Source organism: Apteryx rowi, unplaced genomic scaffold (assembly GCF_003343035.1).
Source record: "Apteryx rowi isolate R43461 unplaced genomic scaffold, aptRow1 scaffold_23, whole genome shotgun sequence".
In the NCBI taxonomy this organism is placed as follows: domain Eukaryota; kingdom Metazoa; phylum Chordata; class Aves; order Apterygiformes; family Apterygidae; genus Apteryx; species Apteryx rowi.
The window spans coordinates 4,324,415-4,341,042 of NW_020448641.1; the positions used below are offsets into that span (position 1 = coordinate 4,324,415).

General features: G+C 43.2%; 1 protein-coding gene across 9 annotated transcripts in view; it reads right to left on the reverse strand.

Annotated features, from left to right (window-relative positions):
• The window catches only part of LHPP (phospholysine phosphohistidine inorganic pyrophosphate phosphatase), a 107,623-nt gene that overhangs the window by 77,430 nt on the left and 13,565 nt on the right, over nt 1–16,628 (reverse strand). For all 9 annotated transcript variants that reach the window (XR_003253462.1, XM_026065590.1, XM_026065585.1 and 6 more), the window contains exons 2-5: nt 12,542–12,729; nt 10,734–10,887; nt 8,180–8,243; nt 6,924–7,016 (exon numbers count right to left, since the gene is read on the reverse strand). Coding sequence is in view for 8 of the 9 variants with exons in the window: in XM_026065590.1 (XP_025921375.1) it covers nt 6,924–7,016; nt 8,180–8,243; nt 10,734–10,887; nt 12,542–12,729 (499 nt within the window). In the remaining variant the exon portion in view is untranslated. The remainder of the gene's footprint in view (nt 1–6,923; nt 7,017–8,179; nt 8,244–10,733; nt 10,888–12,541; nt 12,730–16,628) is intronic.

Here is a 16,628-nt window from a genome sequence, read left to right on the forward strand (position 1 = left end):
GAGCCAGGGAGCCGCAGGGCTGCCGCCTCCTCACCAACCCCACGGCCGTGCAACTGGAAGCAGCAAGCTCAGCCCCGAGCCCCGCCAAGAGCAACGACAGGGCCGCGGCTCCTCCTTCCCACCCTTGGCAGGACCTGGGATGGCCGTGCTCTCACTCACGCCACTCTGCCGCCCGCACGTTCCATCAGCAGCGATTCCAAATTTGCTTTCTCACATAATGAACAGTAACTCATTATTCCTGGGCTAGCAGCGCACTGTAAAGAACCCCACTGGATTGAACCCAACTGTTAATTACTTTCTGGGACCTTTAGGGATTTGACTTTGTTAGTCTTTCTTCGGTGTCACCTGTACTTCAGCATGAGGCACAGTTCCCACTCTCTAAGCAGTCTGCTGGGCAGGACTAAATCAAATACGTTGAAGTCTAAAAATATTAAAGCTCCAAAGCTACCTTTATTAAGTAATCCATCTAATTACAACAGAATCCTCTCCACTTACTAAATAGCACATAAAGGAAATCTCAGGATATACCTAAAGCCCCAGCTGAACAGATTTTGGGAGAGCACTCATGAACCAGGCTGAGCTACCTACATGCATATCTGGGAGCAGCTTCAGCTGAAAAAAACCAAATCCTCTTTTGAGCAACACATCAGGTGCAGTGTGCAAGCTTATATATAGTAGTTACCAGCCCAGTTTATCTTTCATGTTGTTCTTAAGCACTGTTCCTGTGAGGGATTAACATCATCCCTCAGGTCACAGGATAAAAGAGGCTGTCTCCCCTGAAGTCAAGGCTAATTCACCTGGTTCTATGTTGAAGTAGTTTACTTTGAAAAAGTTTTTACATGCCCAGACTTGCTTCATCCTGCCTAGGGGAGTCACTGCTGTGATCATGCTTTGAGAGCTCCTTTAAGGGTTAACCGTGGGGAGCAAAGAGGTGAAAGACCTGCAGGACAGTGCTTAGAGCTGGGGAAATCATGCCCATAGGGAAGGAGCAGGAGGAGCAGCAGGAGGCCATGGGCCAGGTCGCTCTGCCTTTCTAGCTCTCTGCTCACAAACTGCTTCAAAGCCACCACAGGATGGAGGGATCAGTCTTTTTCATCCTTTGATTACTGGACTATTTTCCTTACCCGCTCTGCTCAGCGGACATGTACATGCCCCTAGAAAGATGTTTTCCCCTGCACAGAGTTTACCTTTCCTTACCACTCCTCCAAACAAGCTGTCTGTTATGAAATGGGGAAAAATGACGGATTCATTTTAAATAATTAGGAAATATAGCACGTATACACAGATGAAGAGAACAATAATCCCACTCTTACATGCAGAGCTTCAGAAAATCTGGCACCCCCCTCCCAGCCAACTGCTATCACCAATTTCCCTCCAAATCATTTCCAGAAGGACGACCATTCTGGCTAAAACGAAGCAGGGTGCCAGGCTGCATTCAACCATGCTGAGATACTCCAAGTCTTGAGCACGATGGCCATATCCTTCCTGACTCTCAAGTTGATTGAGACTTGCAGATGCAGAGCAGATGTAGAGTCCCTTGCTTCTCACTCAGTCCCCTCCCAAACACCTGACTACCACTGGCTTGAAGCATCTCTCATTTGCTCTTCTCCTAAAACTCCTTCCTTCCCCCTAACACCTTCTCGTGACCACCAGTGCTCCAGGCAGCGTGAGCCTCTTTGCCCCAAGCGGGAAAGCCTGCCTGGGGGACCTCAGAGAGTCCACAGGGGATGCTACAGGAACGAATTTGTCTTCTGTCACCTGCGTGCACTGCCTCAGCCCCCTCCTCCTGAACAGGCAGCAACCCGAGGGGCTCCTGTTTCAGGCCTGTAAGGGGACGGGAGTTCTGAAGTAAACATAATTTCAGCCCTGGGTTCTCAAAACCCTGAAAATGAATTTCCTCTGAAAAAGAGAAAGGGCAGAGCTGGGTGGCTTGCCAAGGAGTCAAGAGGGCCAGGGAGAAGTTTGCTCACCAATGCCGTATTTTAGCCTGTACAGACAAGTTTTCCTGCAAGAAGAGAGTCAGCTCTGCAAGTGCAGCTGCACATGAGCAGCGATGCCTATCCAGGCCAGCTTGTGGCAGACGCATACAAAAATGTACTCCAGCCCCCGGGGATTTCACAGATTTACTATCGGTGAAGGGCAATAATCACTAAAGGAGGAGCAATTATTCCCAAATCATTTAGGATTTAAAAAATCATTGGCAAGAAGATAGAGGTCAAAAGGTGCACTGTCAAGGGAAATAAAAAAACTCTACCTGTCAAACCTGGGTTTAACTTCCTCTCTGACTGCAATATGGTAAGAAGAGAGAGAGAGATATAAAACAGAAAGGTCACACACCCACTGAAAGCAAGGATTAAAAGATCCCCGTTTGTGTTCACATTTTACACAGGGAACACGGACCATTAATCTGTTCAATTAGCCTGTGGAAGCTATGTTTTTTTTTAAATCAGCCAAAATTTACTAAAAAGGGCAAAAATGCAGTGAGATCATCTCTCCAGTTTTAAGATGAATCCTCAAAAAAGAATGAAGATGGGCATAATTTATATTTTCTTAAATTGTGTAGCACGGTGCCAGCGAGAGCGAGATGGTGCGTGGTTGCATGCATGCGCCAAAACTAAGCGAAACCATCGCTACTGAATAGTCCTAACTGAACTCGACCCAGATCAGCAGCGGCTAAAACTGCTAACGGCTTCGGGATCCCGTATGACTGTTAATTATGCTTGTGTCTGGGAACTACTAGCTGTGCAACCATCAGCCACGCAAAGGGCATCGCGTGCGGCCTCAGGCCCGGGAGAAACCGCACAACAAGGCAGGTGAAGCAAAGCAACCCGTCAAACCACCAGGGCAGATTTCCGAAGGCCCCCGGGCCGGCCTGGCGCGAACGCGCTGGCGGCAGCGGTCGAAGCCTGAAAGCTCGCTCGGCCGCTTCGCTCCTCTTTGCGACGCCGGGACCCTCTTCCCGTTGCGGCCGGCGCGGGTCCGGCCCGGCAGCAGCCCCCGGCCGGGCTCCTCCGCGCCGCGGGCTCCCACCTGAGCCTTGCAGGTGGCAGAAGTGGGAACTGGTTAACCACCGGCAGTTTATGCACTCCGGTACGACCTGCCGTAACAACCATTAAAGCAGGACAATTTGCTACAGACAGAACTTTTTATGATTATATAAAACTACTGGAACCTTAACATTATTTAGGTTTTATTGTAAAGCTGTAAAAATCACCCACTGTTACAGCTGCCTTAAAACATATGAATTAGGTATTTCAGTAACCTTTAAGATGTGTTATTCTTTGTCATATTACTGAATCATAAGACAGGTCTGGTTACCTCTAAGAGGTTTAAATTTCCAATCTATTAAAGTAATACCAGCAATCTGTTATTTCTAGGCCACCGAGGAAAGGTTAAAATGAAAATTGGACTTCAGGGAGTTCCTCCTATTCTAAGTGCAGGTTGAAGACGTCTCAGCAGCAGAAGGTATAGTCAGGGTCTCGGTAAGAAGCAGTTATCAAGGGAAATGACTGGTGATAACTTTATTGATTAAAGCAGCTTGAGAAATTTAAGATTTGCCACTGTCTAGCATTACTGTGGTGAGACAGCTTTATTAAAAACGTATTTTTCATTAAAAATGAGGTAAAAGAAAATTGTAATATGTTTTCAAAAGAACAGCTCATCTAAAATGACTTAATGGTGGTATGGATTAAATGAATTCCACAGGTGGAATAAATTATTAGCAAGCATTTTAAAAAAGGACAGGCAAGTAAAACCAGTCCTCATCTTGTCATTGCAAACACAGAGAAGTAGAGCTCGTTCGCGAGACAGACTAAAACAGAACGCAGTGGGTAACTACAGAACTTACTGTATTGCATATACTAAGATTTTATTTTTATGTATGATTAACTAAAACAACCCGCAGATCTCTCTCAAAAGAACATTAAAGGTGCACGGTCAAGCACTCCAAAGTTAGGAAAATATGTTAGAATTAAGGTAGTTCGCTCTACTGTAATTTGTTCCTCCTATGCCTATGCACAATGATCTGTTTTTTAACTACAGCAGTATGTAATATTTTTCCATAGCCAAAGGCACTGAGTGACTAGCCACGTGATGCTGTTATGTAGTGGTAGCTACTGTCTACCTCCTTTTTAAGCGCATACACCCTTCATCCTGATGCTCTCTGAATACAAAAAAAATTACACCTACAGACAAGACCTACTACTACAATTAACTGATGGCATTTAATATTAGAAACTATCTGCAAAAAATATTTATCTTAAAATACAAAGCTATAGTTGCTAGAAGCACTGAAACATGAAAAGCTGGCAAAGAGCAGAGGGAATAAATAATAATCTCTGCCAGGGACTATTACTGCTTTTCTATACCCAAAGCAAATTCTCCTGAAGTCAGTGGGAACCACTCCAACAAGCCCACCCTCTGGGATTTTCGTTTGCCAGCTTGGTGACACATTAAATCATCTGTTCAAATTTTCTGAGCAAAATTCCTGAGACATGAGTTGTGGTGTCCTGTCACAGCCCAGTGTGGAAACACATCTCCATAAAAATATTCTTCTACAACATCAGAGGCTGACATGTTCTCAGCGTTACGCAAGCTAGGCAAAGCAAAGTCAGGGGACAACCTCACCACGCTACCATAGGAAAAGGGCAAGTAACACCACTACGCAGTGGCCACAAAGACAGAAAAAGAAACCCAAAAAAGACCTCTTCCCTCCTACTCCTGCAGAGCACTCATTTTTGGTATAAGCAGAAAGAAAACACAAATCTTCTTGTGTTTGATTTAGGAATCTGGAATCCAGGGGCTAAGGTCTTTCTTTTTCTCCCCAGCTACTTTTTCTTCAAATGCCATTCTGTTTCTGAAATGGATTTTTTGGTTTGTTGGTTGGATGAATGGATTGAGTAATTGCTGTGGCTGTACCTGGGATATTATATTCGGGTTGAGCTAGCTTGTTATTGGGAAAATATTGACAAACTGTAGAGAGTACAGAAAAGAGCAACACAGCGGGTTCGGGTGCAGAGCGACTGAATCACAAGGGAAGTTACTGAGAGCTGAACACAGAGTTCTAGTAAGAGACGACTACCCTGGTGATGACAAGCCTACAAATAATTGGAAGGAGAAATATCCAGGAAGGACAGAAATTATTTTGGTTATTACCTGGAGAAAAACTAGAAATAAGGAGATGCAGTTTAAAAGGGAAACATTCAGATGAATCTCAGAAAAATCTCCCTGCCAATGTAAGATCTACCTGGCTGTGAATACTCTCCCTAGGGTACTTAAAGCCCTGTTGTTTGGCACACTTAAAACTACTTTGGACAAAACATTAATAAACGTGCAGCAGGGAACACTGCTGCAACGGGAAGGAGATGGATTAGATGGCCTACTAGATCTTTTCCATCTCCCCATTCTATAATAAAGAAAAACCAAGCACATGCTGAATTACAGGGCCATAATTTCATCTCCAGGTTCTGGGGACTGTACGAGCCCCCCAGACTTCGCTCTCGTGTTGTTTACGATGTCACCCAACCCCCTTGATGGAATTACTGCCCTGTAATTCACTGCTGTCTGCTAGTCATTTCATATTCATCCTTAGGCCCCGTGTGACATAACAACAAATCAATAAAGAGGACATGGGCACAGCTATAGAGAGGGGAAAAAATGGGCCACGGTAAGTAAGCAGGGAGTATCGCACCTTCAGAGTGTTTTTGAAAAGCAGGATGAAGCCAGTAACACAAGAGGAGCTTTCAGGTCAGTCACTGCTCCCCGTTCACCTGAATTAGAAAATATCTTACTTCTGACTTTCCCTTTAGGAGCTGTACTAAAAAAAGGAGTAAGAGTGACACCAAAGGAAATAACATTATAGCTGCAATTCCATCATGCTGCAGCCTTCAATCTCTAAGTGTACCACCAGTCTTTAGGGGCACCTGTCATTTTGTGAGGCACATTTTCCATAATTCCTTGGGGATACCTTACTTTTATCCTTTTGTGCTGTTTTCTTGCCCCCAGATAAAGGAAATTCACAGTAGCACATGTGAGCAATTTATGGCTCCTATTTACGCATGGCAAAATTTAACAAGCACCCTGAAAGTCCCATGACATCCACAGCAAAAAGCTCATTAAAATGGGTAAAAGATCAAAAGCCCCATCAGCAAGTTTCTTTTAAACTGTGTGTGTGAGAGGATTCTTTCAGTAGCATGCAAGGAGTATTTAGGCCTAGTAGTATTAGGAACTGATCTGCTCCAGAGAACACGGAAGTGTGTTCGTTTTTCCAGACAAACATCTGTGTTACTATCTTGTGATTGGCAAATAGTTTTTGGAGTTTAAAATTTCAGCGTTAAGGACATGCATCTTTTCTTTTGAACAATGCGGTTTGGGAGGAAGCTGAAAAAGAAGGCACGACACAAGAGTGTAAGCAGAGGAAGAGACTCCATCCGAGAATGAAGGGATGAAAGACCCTAAAGGGGGTAGAGGCATGGATGGTCCAAGTCAGAATACAGAAATAGACAGGAGAGAGAATGCAAAGGGAAACAGCAGGTGGTCAAAATGAACCCTAAAAACACAAAGAAATTCAGCAGATCCCCACCTGCTGGCATTTACCCTCCTGACAGTCAGTCCTCTTCTGTCTGCTTCATGTTATCGGATGGAATGGGTAAACATTTTTCTCCCTCCAAAACATTTTTCAACAATTTTTTTTTAATAATTCATGGGATGATCCTGCATATAAGTATTTTTCTGCAGCACACACAATATACTGGGTCCTGAAAAAAATCTGTGTATACCCCCCAGAGTTTACCATCTCCTCCCGGCTACATTCCCTTCAGCCCCTTCTGTAAGCTTCTGTGAAAGACAGCGAATGACAAAAAAACACCTAAGTGGGGTGGATAACTACATGGCACGTCCAATTGTCACTGCATCGGAAACCTTACCTGCTGTGGCTGAACTCCCAGTTCTGCTAAGGCCGACTCAAAAAACATTTTTGCTGGTTTTCCCACTACCTCAGCTTGAATATCACAAGCATACTGGAAAAAAAAAAAGAGAGACACACACACAAATAATCCTGTATAGATCAGAAAAGGATTTGTTCAACTCCACAACCCCAGTCAATTGTATAAAACGTATGTGATTATTGACTGATGCCCTTAAATAACAAAATGGATTAGCAGATGAAGGTGACTGTCAGAGAGTTTGGATAATAGGAGTGTTTAATGCTTTCTGGCAGGAGAGAAAGTCCTCCTGGAACATCTCAAGTTAAGAGCCTGTTACATTCTCCATCTTGAGAGAAGTCCTCAGACTCAATTCCAGTATCACTTATTTCTGCGAGAGTATCACTCTTACAGAAATAACAAACATCCTTCATGAACTGACCAAAAGTACTGGATGAACTTAAAGATGTAGATGGTTTCTCCAACCACCTAGCATATTTTTATGGCTCAAGTGACCAGTTTGAGCAGGATATTCTCCTGCAAATAAATATCAACACTGTGCTAAAACTCAAATAAACAAGGCTTTTCTAGATTGTTCCTAGACAACCAGAAACCCAAACTTTTTACTTGAGAGGTGAAAACTCTCCCCAAAACTCACGTTGATACAAATGTGCTGCAAGCATATGTTATAGCCACTGTCTCTGTGACTGTGTCTCCCCTACTTTGCTTTATTCTCCACGTTCACTCTGTATTTAATTTTTTATCCCTCTGCAAGCCTATAAAAGGGAGCATAATGACTCCTCTCACCCTTAGGCTGGCTTATCTATCGGGTTCCAGTTCTGCACAGACTTAATCAGGCTTAAAAACAGGATTACACTCAGGTATCTTGCTAGTAAGGGCCTTATGCTGCAAACTGTTACGGGTAAGAGCTGTGTTAGCAACACCATGCCAAACATAAAATGGACGTTCAGTTTGGCTTGGATACGGACAATATTCCATATTTTCCTTTTCTGACTCTTTCGCAGGCCTCACTTCCAATACAGGAACAACAACGGTAAAGTTCACATTTTAAATACACAAAAAAATTAACAAAACCAGAAAAAATGAATCCACCCATCCTTAGAATGCAGCAAATGAGTTTAATTTGTGGAAACCACCTCCACCAAGGTGAGTAATTATAGAAGATGAACCATATTTATACCAGTTACTTTTTAACAAGGGGCACAGAGCGAGTAAGCATAATGCAAGCTATAAAATACCTCTAATGCCTTCATATATGCTCCAACATCAAGTTTCAGACCATCGGTTTCTTTATAATAGCGTCTGGAAATGAAAGTGATAAAGTTCCAATGAAATGAAAATGTTGGCAGTTAAACATAAAGAAACCATATTTTATTATTTCTGTGCATATATATACGTCCATATGGCTGCAACAAAAAGTCAAGTCATCAGAAACTCCAGAGCCTTAATTTAACACGGGGAATTAAGTAAAGGACAGGCTGAGGACCGTGCAATGCTGAGGAAAAGATTTCAGATTGCAGATCAGATGCCCATCTGGCATCTGGGACACAGTTCCACCGATTCCAAGGGATTTCAGCTAGCCTTTACGAGGATGAATTTGGCCCCAACTTTTTACCTTGGCAACAACAGAGCGCTAGCGTCTCACGAAGGACGGCCGTTACATTGTTCTTGCTTAACCAGCGATGGAGAACCCTCGGCAGTTAGGAGACTGAGGCTGGCACCGACCGGCAGCTATAAAGCCGCCTTCAGTCAGTCTGGAAGGAGACACCAGAGTTTACTGTCGCTGCTCGCCGGCCTCCTACATGAAGGAAGCCAGGGCATTGTTTAAGCTGCCCTGACATGTTCTCCCTTAGTCACTGTGGCCGAGAATAACCCTCCAAGCTGAATTCTGCTCCTTCTAAAAAAATGTTCATATTGCCATGAAGCTCAAAGTAGTTTAGTATCTTTACAGTGCTTTTCTGGAATAGCAATTCACATTAACACAGGTCTTCAAAGCTCTCTGATTAGGGCAAACACAGGTTTATGTATGTCAGAAAAAAAATGTAGGATGAGTAGTCAGTTAAGATTTTATGCCTTATCCTTCTGCCATTTTCGATTATTCAGCACAGCCTCCCTTTAAAATGACCACTTGACCTTTGCTAGAACAGCCATTAACCTTCTATAGTCTAGCGTAAACAGCTTAATTTTCTGACAGTGGCATGACAGAAGAAATTACAAAGCCAATTCCCACTCTCAGCCCAAAACAGATGCTAAATGTAAATCACTCCATTTTCAGGAGGAGGGCATTCTGCTTCAGTGACTCTGACACTTTCGTTTTCTATGGAATGAACTAAAACTTTAACAGAAATCAACCTACTTGCTCAAGGCACATGCGCTGTAGAGTCCTATCAATTACTCTAATTTTGCACATGAACAACGGAGCTAGCTCATGGCTGTCTTTTGTATACGGCCCTTTGCATCAATGATGCTTCCCTTGTTAGATAAGCAAGATTCATCCAATTTAGAATCTCCCTTCTTAGGGGTCTGAGAACTTGTCTACCAGGCTAACTCGTTCAGCAGTTTCTGCAGAACTCATGCTCATGGTATCCAAATGTTCGATCATAAAAAGCACGCTCCTCATGAAATCTGAGCTCAGAGAATCCAGACACGGGCTACTTTTCATTTGGAAAATAATCCTTCTAGAAATTATGGTGATTCTGTTTTAGAATTGTCTACATTAATGAATGACTAAATAAACAAACACTTATATATGCATGGACTACAAAGGCATTTTTGCATTGCTCAAGATGCAAATCTTAAACAAAGGTTGATTCAATACTTCATTTTGACAAATGCTATCAAGTAACACAACTCAGTTATTTTATATCTGTTAGTCATTTTGCTGTTGGCTCCTAATATTTTCTCTTTATCCTTGTAACTGAAAAACTATAAGGATTTTTTGCCCATCTTGCAGAATCAGAGCGCCAGGTGAGTGTCATGAGTGTCAGGAACGGCAACACAATGGATTTAACTGCTGCTTCCCGCTGCTAAGTTCTACTCTGCTGAATCAATAATCCATGAACTAAGAAGGGTTTTCATGCCCATTACGGTCTACTGAACCACTGAAAAAAGTTGTCACTACAGTTTCTCAGGCTAATCATGCATATTCTTTTTTTAAACCCATATATTGCACAATAGGTGAGAATGATTCCTTCAAGGCCTTTTGTCATTATTCAGCGTTGGCATTACTAACCTGCTTTTTAAAATCTCAGACTATGTCTAACTGAATTGGTTTCAGGAAAACATTCAAATTCCATGACTGGACTTCTCCTGCCTATGAAAACAGGTGGTCAAATTAACCTTAAATGTTCATAGAGGTATTAAAATATCTTAAGTTGACAATGCAAAATCACAGTTGCTTTTGCAGGTCTTAGTCATACATAGCAATCTAGCCATTTCTCAGTACGTACTTGGGGCTCTCCCCTTTGGCCTTCTCAGCCACTACCCCTCACAGCGCATTCAAGGGAAACACCTTCTTTTAGGGATCCATTTCAGCTTAATCACCAAGTCTCACCTTACACCCGGACTCAGGACAGGCGGACGAGCTAGATAACTGAACTGCCCACTGACAGCTACATGAGCATACCAGCCTTCCAGTCTAGACACACAGATTAGCTGCTTAAAAGTGAGTAGTATGAATACCCACACTGATATCTGGCCTCTGTTAAGTATGAAGACACCGGGGGAAATTAAATATACACACTATATAAAAATATACAAACTAGAGGAAGAAACCAACAGTGCTTAACTCACCCTCTTCCAAGAGATATCAAAACAGGATTCTCCAACCCAATCAGAACTCTGAAAGCTTCATTAAGGTTTGCATAGGAGAAGTTGTCTGCTGCATCTCCAATTACTACGCAGTTTGGGTTTGCTTTATCAATCTCAGCAAATTCAGGGACAACATCTAAAGAAAGAGGAAAAAAATAAACAAACCACAAATCTCTCATCTTCTCAGATCCAACTGGAATTGATGCTTTTCTTAGATTTGTATTTCCCTTCACCCATCACCAGACACACACACACAAAAAAAAACCCAGCCAAGTCTGAATCAGCTGTTCTTTACCCTCTTCTATTCCTGATTGGCTTCTGCTATTCATCTATCTTACAATGAAGAGAAAAATAAACCATTTTGTCCCTTTGCCTTAGCTCCCACCACCCACTGCTCAGTGGCTTGTTACACCTGGGAATCTAGATGTGAGGCAAACTCTCAATTAGGTTAATGAAAACCTATAATAGCAAGGGCAGCAGTCACTTCCTTTCTTAGTGCTCACCCTCTTCAGAAGAAAACACTAAACTTAAAACCTCTATCATGATAATAAAGAGCTCAGAGAGGCCTCAGCACAGGGGAAGGATGAGGAGATGACTGCATATGGGCTTTGTGCAGGTAGATCAAAGAAACAGTGAGCTGTATGTAAGCTGGGAGAAGAATGTGCTTATGAGCAGAGGCTTCATGATTACATGGATGCAGTCACAGCCCCTATCCCAGCCCACAGATTGCCTCACACATGGAGTCTGCTTCCATATTTCCTATTTCCCTTAGACTTGGGGAGGAAAAAGCTGATGGGCAGAAAGGAACAAAATGTATCTTCATTGAAGAAGTGCTTCTGGATAGGAAGTGATAATAAATCTAACTGAATCTTCATTTGTTTGAAAATACTCAATATTCAACTGCTGATTCAATTGCTAGAAAGGCCTTTCATATGACAAAACCAGGTAGGTATTCAGCTCTGTCTCCGGGCAGGCATTAGCTCTCTCGGATACCTGAAGCACACAGTGTTTCAGCAGCAAAAGCATTAGAGCTTCTCTGTGAAAACAAAGATAAGAGTGGTGAAACAGAGTGGCTGCGGCTGAAGAGATGGTTGTTCTGCCTTGTGCTGAAAGGACTGAGGGATAAGGACAATGGTTTCTGTAATGTCCTGTATAAGTGCCTATCTATCTTCTAGTTTCTCTCTTGCACGTGCTGTGCAGCTTGCTGATTCCCAGCAGAACTGGGACTGTCCCCATAAGAAAAAGGACTTTGGACAGACTGCAAAATGCCCATATTACAGAACTGGGTGAATCAGGACTCACGCAGCTTGGCTTCTCACTCCCTAACTCAGAGGAAGGCTGTGCGACAGATGGAAAGGTGACATGCTGCTATGAAAAGACTACTACAAAAATAGCATGCTGCCCTGAGCTGGTCTGCAAGCGGGGAAGTTTGTTTGCTATTTACTTCCCTCATTATCAGACGCAGTTCAAAAGGAAGTCCCTTAAAAAAGAAAGGCCTCCCTGGCTGCGTTTCTTCATCAAGTTATTCCACCAGCCTACGAGCTGCAGGCACATTCATTATACCACTATGATAAATGAGGTCTCACTTACTCAGGCCATACCACTAACATTTACTCCAGAGTTTCATAACTAGGCAGAGTGGAGCTAAGATTTTTCCCCTGTAGGAAAACAACAGCTGGGAGTTATTGCCCTCACAGAGCTCTGTGAAGTGACTTCTCTATCCCAAATGCCCACATCTTTGTGGGCTGTCCCCGACATGAGCCCCAAACTCCGCTGCAGCGTTGTCCCACCGTTGTGTACGAGCAAGTGCGGCCTCAGGTTGCGCTCCTTCAACACACGGCAGGCTGCTGGTGCTGGGGCAGTGACTTCGTCCACTGAGATGTCAAAGCCTAAGCCCTGAAGCTTCTTCACAAACTTCTCCCGGGTTGCTTGCGTTTCATTCGTGCAGAACCGCAACTTCAGACTAGACGCTTTGATCCTGTCGTATAAAAGCAGCAGAGGGGTTAACTTGACACAGACAAGGAGCTGGGCGCATCAGCTTTGCTGTCCTCACAAAGCTATCACATATGCAAGACAAAGATATGTTAGAATATACAAATATATTTGTGTTAACTTAAATATGTTTAAATTATCCTAATATTATTTACATTTAACACTGTACGACAAGAACACAAAGTATTTTCCAAGAAAACCAGAAGTTCACAGTTAACTTAGATAAATACAATGCAAATGCAAAGATGAGGTGTCAGACCAGGAGCAGGATTCCTTATTATGACCAAGACACCTCTAAATATATTGATATATTTTGGGCACTCCAACAGCAATATTCAGGCGCAGAGCCCCAGCCATAGCAGTTACTGCTCTTCTGGAGCAGAGAGCTAACCTGAGCGTGGCAGCATTGGCTATGCACATGATCCCGAGGATACACATGCCTGTCAGGCACACATTCCCTCCACATACCAAAAAAACCCAAATCCAGTTCTGTATTTTCAATCTTGCTCGCAGATGTATAAACACATGAACTGAAGGCACTGCACAGCCATGAGCATAAAAGCTAGCATGATACCACTAGCTATTCGCATTTCAGCTTGGATTTTCACCTTTCCACTTACTGATCACCTGCTACAGCGATCAGCACTTACGCACGAGAAGCCACAGCCAGGTTTTGCACTTCTGCAGACACCAGGGGAGAGGCCAGCTAGCTGCATCCTGCTGCAGGAATGATGCTTTTATCAACACAGAGGTGGCTTCGGTCACATTTATCATTTAGTCTCTCATAAAACACCTCTGCTGTTATTTGTTGGGTAACCCTGAAAAATAGGGCACTTTTATTAAAGTAATAAATGTTTACAGATAAGTATTTTTTGATTACTCAAGAGAAGAAAAGAAAACATAGCCTCACATGTCCAGAGCCAAGGAAACAATTCCTTTGGACCAGTACTGTGCAGCCTCACGCAAGTCCCTCTGCTTCTGAGTGACTCAGTTTCCCCATCTGTAAAGGGGGATACTAAAAGGGCATGCTGCACAGTGCTTCAGAATCTACAGACGAAAATGGTAACTATCGCAGCCACTTACCATTATTACATAAAAACAAAATATTAGTTGTAACTGTTCTTCACTGCAGTTGTGCTAGAATCATTTCACAGTCCCAAAACAGAACTGGTTTCTTGCAGCAACTGATGACTTGGGATTCACTAAGTTGTTGTGATCTACTGGAGATGTCGCAGAGAGGTCTGTTCTCCAAGGATGGGTTTTCAACCCTTTGGAGAACCAAAGAATCTCAAAGTGGCCATGAAAAACACAGACACATTGAAAACACATCACAATTTTTTTTAATCTTTGCCAAAGGGACTGTCACTCAGCTCCTCAAGTATATTAAAATGCCTGACTCATGTCAATTTTAGTGTGAATTTTTACACAGTTATCTTGAGGACCTGGACCTGAGTTAAGATGGGTTTATATGCCTAGCTAAACTTGGACCTAAGTTGATAAATTCTTATTAAAATATTATTAAATTTATTTGTGTTAGGATGAAAAAGGGCTTTTGTATTAGGAAACCCTCTGCATTGATTCTCAAGACAATAAAATACATGGGTTCCTCTTCCAGGGAAGACGTTCCCAATAGTTTGGTGTAAACATCAAAGCCAGCTAAAGACAACGTATCTGATAAAGGACTTTCCATCAAAGAATTCTTAGAAATCTGATCCTGACCCAGCAAGCCCCTTCTATGCATTAAAACTGCAGGCCAATGTCTTCTTCAATAACACAGGTGATTCATTTCTTTCTTATTATTTGTCTTTCCTAATCATAGGTATGTGAATTATCAATTACACTTAGTGGTTAATTGCCCTTCATAAAGATAGCTCTTCTATTTTAAATTAGGCAGTTAATATATTGTAACTAATAGCATCCACTTGTACATTATAAATATATCTTCATTGATTGGAGCAGTGAATGTGAGATTCACTCACAAGTTAATGAAGCAATTGAGTGAAGAAGTGCAGGGTGTACCCGGGGAATAATTATTGTTAATGAATTATGATGTGACCTTCTCAGAACAATGAACAATTGGTGTGACAGTTAGATGACAGTACTCCACATCTGTTATTCGAAACACGGTTTCAGCTGTAGTTAAAAAGCAAAGCAACGTAATTTGGATACATAACAAACTTTAATAGTGTGCGCTGTGGTTAAAGCAAATCTTATTCTAAAATGCAAAGCGTATCTTCACATTGTTAGCAAAAATCCCATGATTCATGATCGTCTAGAAGCAGACATTTGTTGAATAAGAATCTATTCTTTCTCTTCTTAAAGGTCAATAAAATGAATTTGGGAACAATGCTAACCAGTCGAGCTGCATACACAAATAAACGGGCCCTCGCAGGTCAGCTTGGTGGAAGCAAAGAATAGGCTTTTCTATACTTCAAGTTTAACTCCCATTTCAGAAGTTTAGCTGAAAAAAAGTTACACTTCTGAAGCGCACGACCAGAGCAGAAGCTGCTAGAATACACGTCGCCCTGCCTCGTGCCTTGGGGACCATCAGCAGTTATCATCTCAACAAAACAGACTTAGTAAATTCTTAATACGGGGTAAGAACCACAAAGAGTTAAGCCAAGTTTGTCAGAAAACGGGATTTCTTTGCCTGGAACACTTTGGTGAAAATAACTCCCCCAAACATTCTGGAAAACTAAACATGAAAAAAAAAATCAACAAAAACTCCAGACTTTCCAAAGATGACAAGATTTATTTCTACAAAGATACCTTTTCTTTGAAAACCCACCTTTTCTTTCAAAGTTAGGGTTTCTAAGAAAACCTCTGCTAACTCTCTGCCAGATGCCTGCCCTACACGTCCCGCTCGCTGGCCGGTGGGTGCCTGTACGTGCCCGGGGAGGAGCCCGTCCCTCGGCGCCCGAGCGGGGAAGGTGCAGAGAGCCTGCAGCTCATCGGCACGCCGTTAACCGAGAGCTTAAGCAGCCGGGGAGAGCTTTTTACAACAGTTCTGCACGGGGGAAATCCTGGCTCCGCCAGTGTCGACAGCAAAGCTTTCCTTCAGTTTTTATGGTCAGGTTTTGCCCAGGGGGGAACCACAAGCTTGAAGGTCTCTGTTTAAAGGACACGAATGCTTTGCAAAGCAAGTCCACACCGTGCTCGAGGTGACCACCACTGAGCTGGCGAGTTTAACAGGAATGACCTGGCAACCAGCGGTTAAAAGTTTAAGGAGTTGATACAGAGCAAGTTACTGCAATTCCTAGTGCTGGCAAGTGTGGAGAACGTTAGGAAAAGAAGAAGATAAAGTACAAAATTTGTAAGGTGATGCCTTATAAGATCAAACACAACGGACAGACACCTGCAAGTACGGAAGAACGCAGTGCCCTGCCCCGGCAACAACAGACGCAGCACAGAACACGCGTTTTAGCACAATCTCCAGCGCATTACCGATTTACCAGCATCTATATTGCAGCAGCACAGGCACAGCCAGGAAAGCCAGGCAGCCAGGGCTTCGGCCGACTTCCATATGTCACGGCTGTGATAAAGATCCCAGCCAAACTCCAGAAGCACCAGAAATCAGTCTTGATCTGTGCACAAGCCGAGTACACAAACGAGAAGCGCTTCACTCCACGCTGCGGGGATTCTGCATTTCCCAGGTACCGTGGGCATTCGGAGGATGCCTTTCACTGCCCGTTCCCAGCGGGTTCGCTCCTAGACGCATCCGCTACGTTTCCAACCCGACTTCTCCTGCCCACGAGCTGTGCGCAGGAACTGGGGAACTCCAACTTAGCTTGCGTGCTCAGACTAAGCTTCAAGGCGAGAACAGCTTCTAAGCTTTAGCAGCGCGACCAACTGCAAACTCAGCTAAAGCTCCTTGTTGCCCCAGAA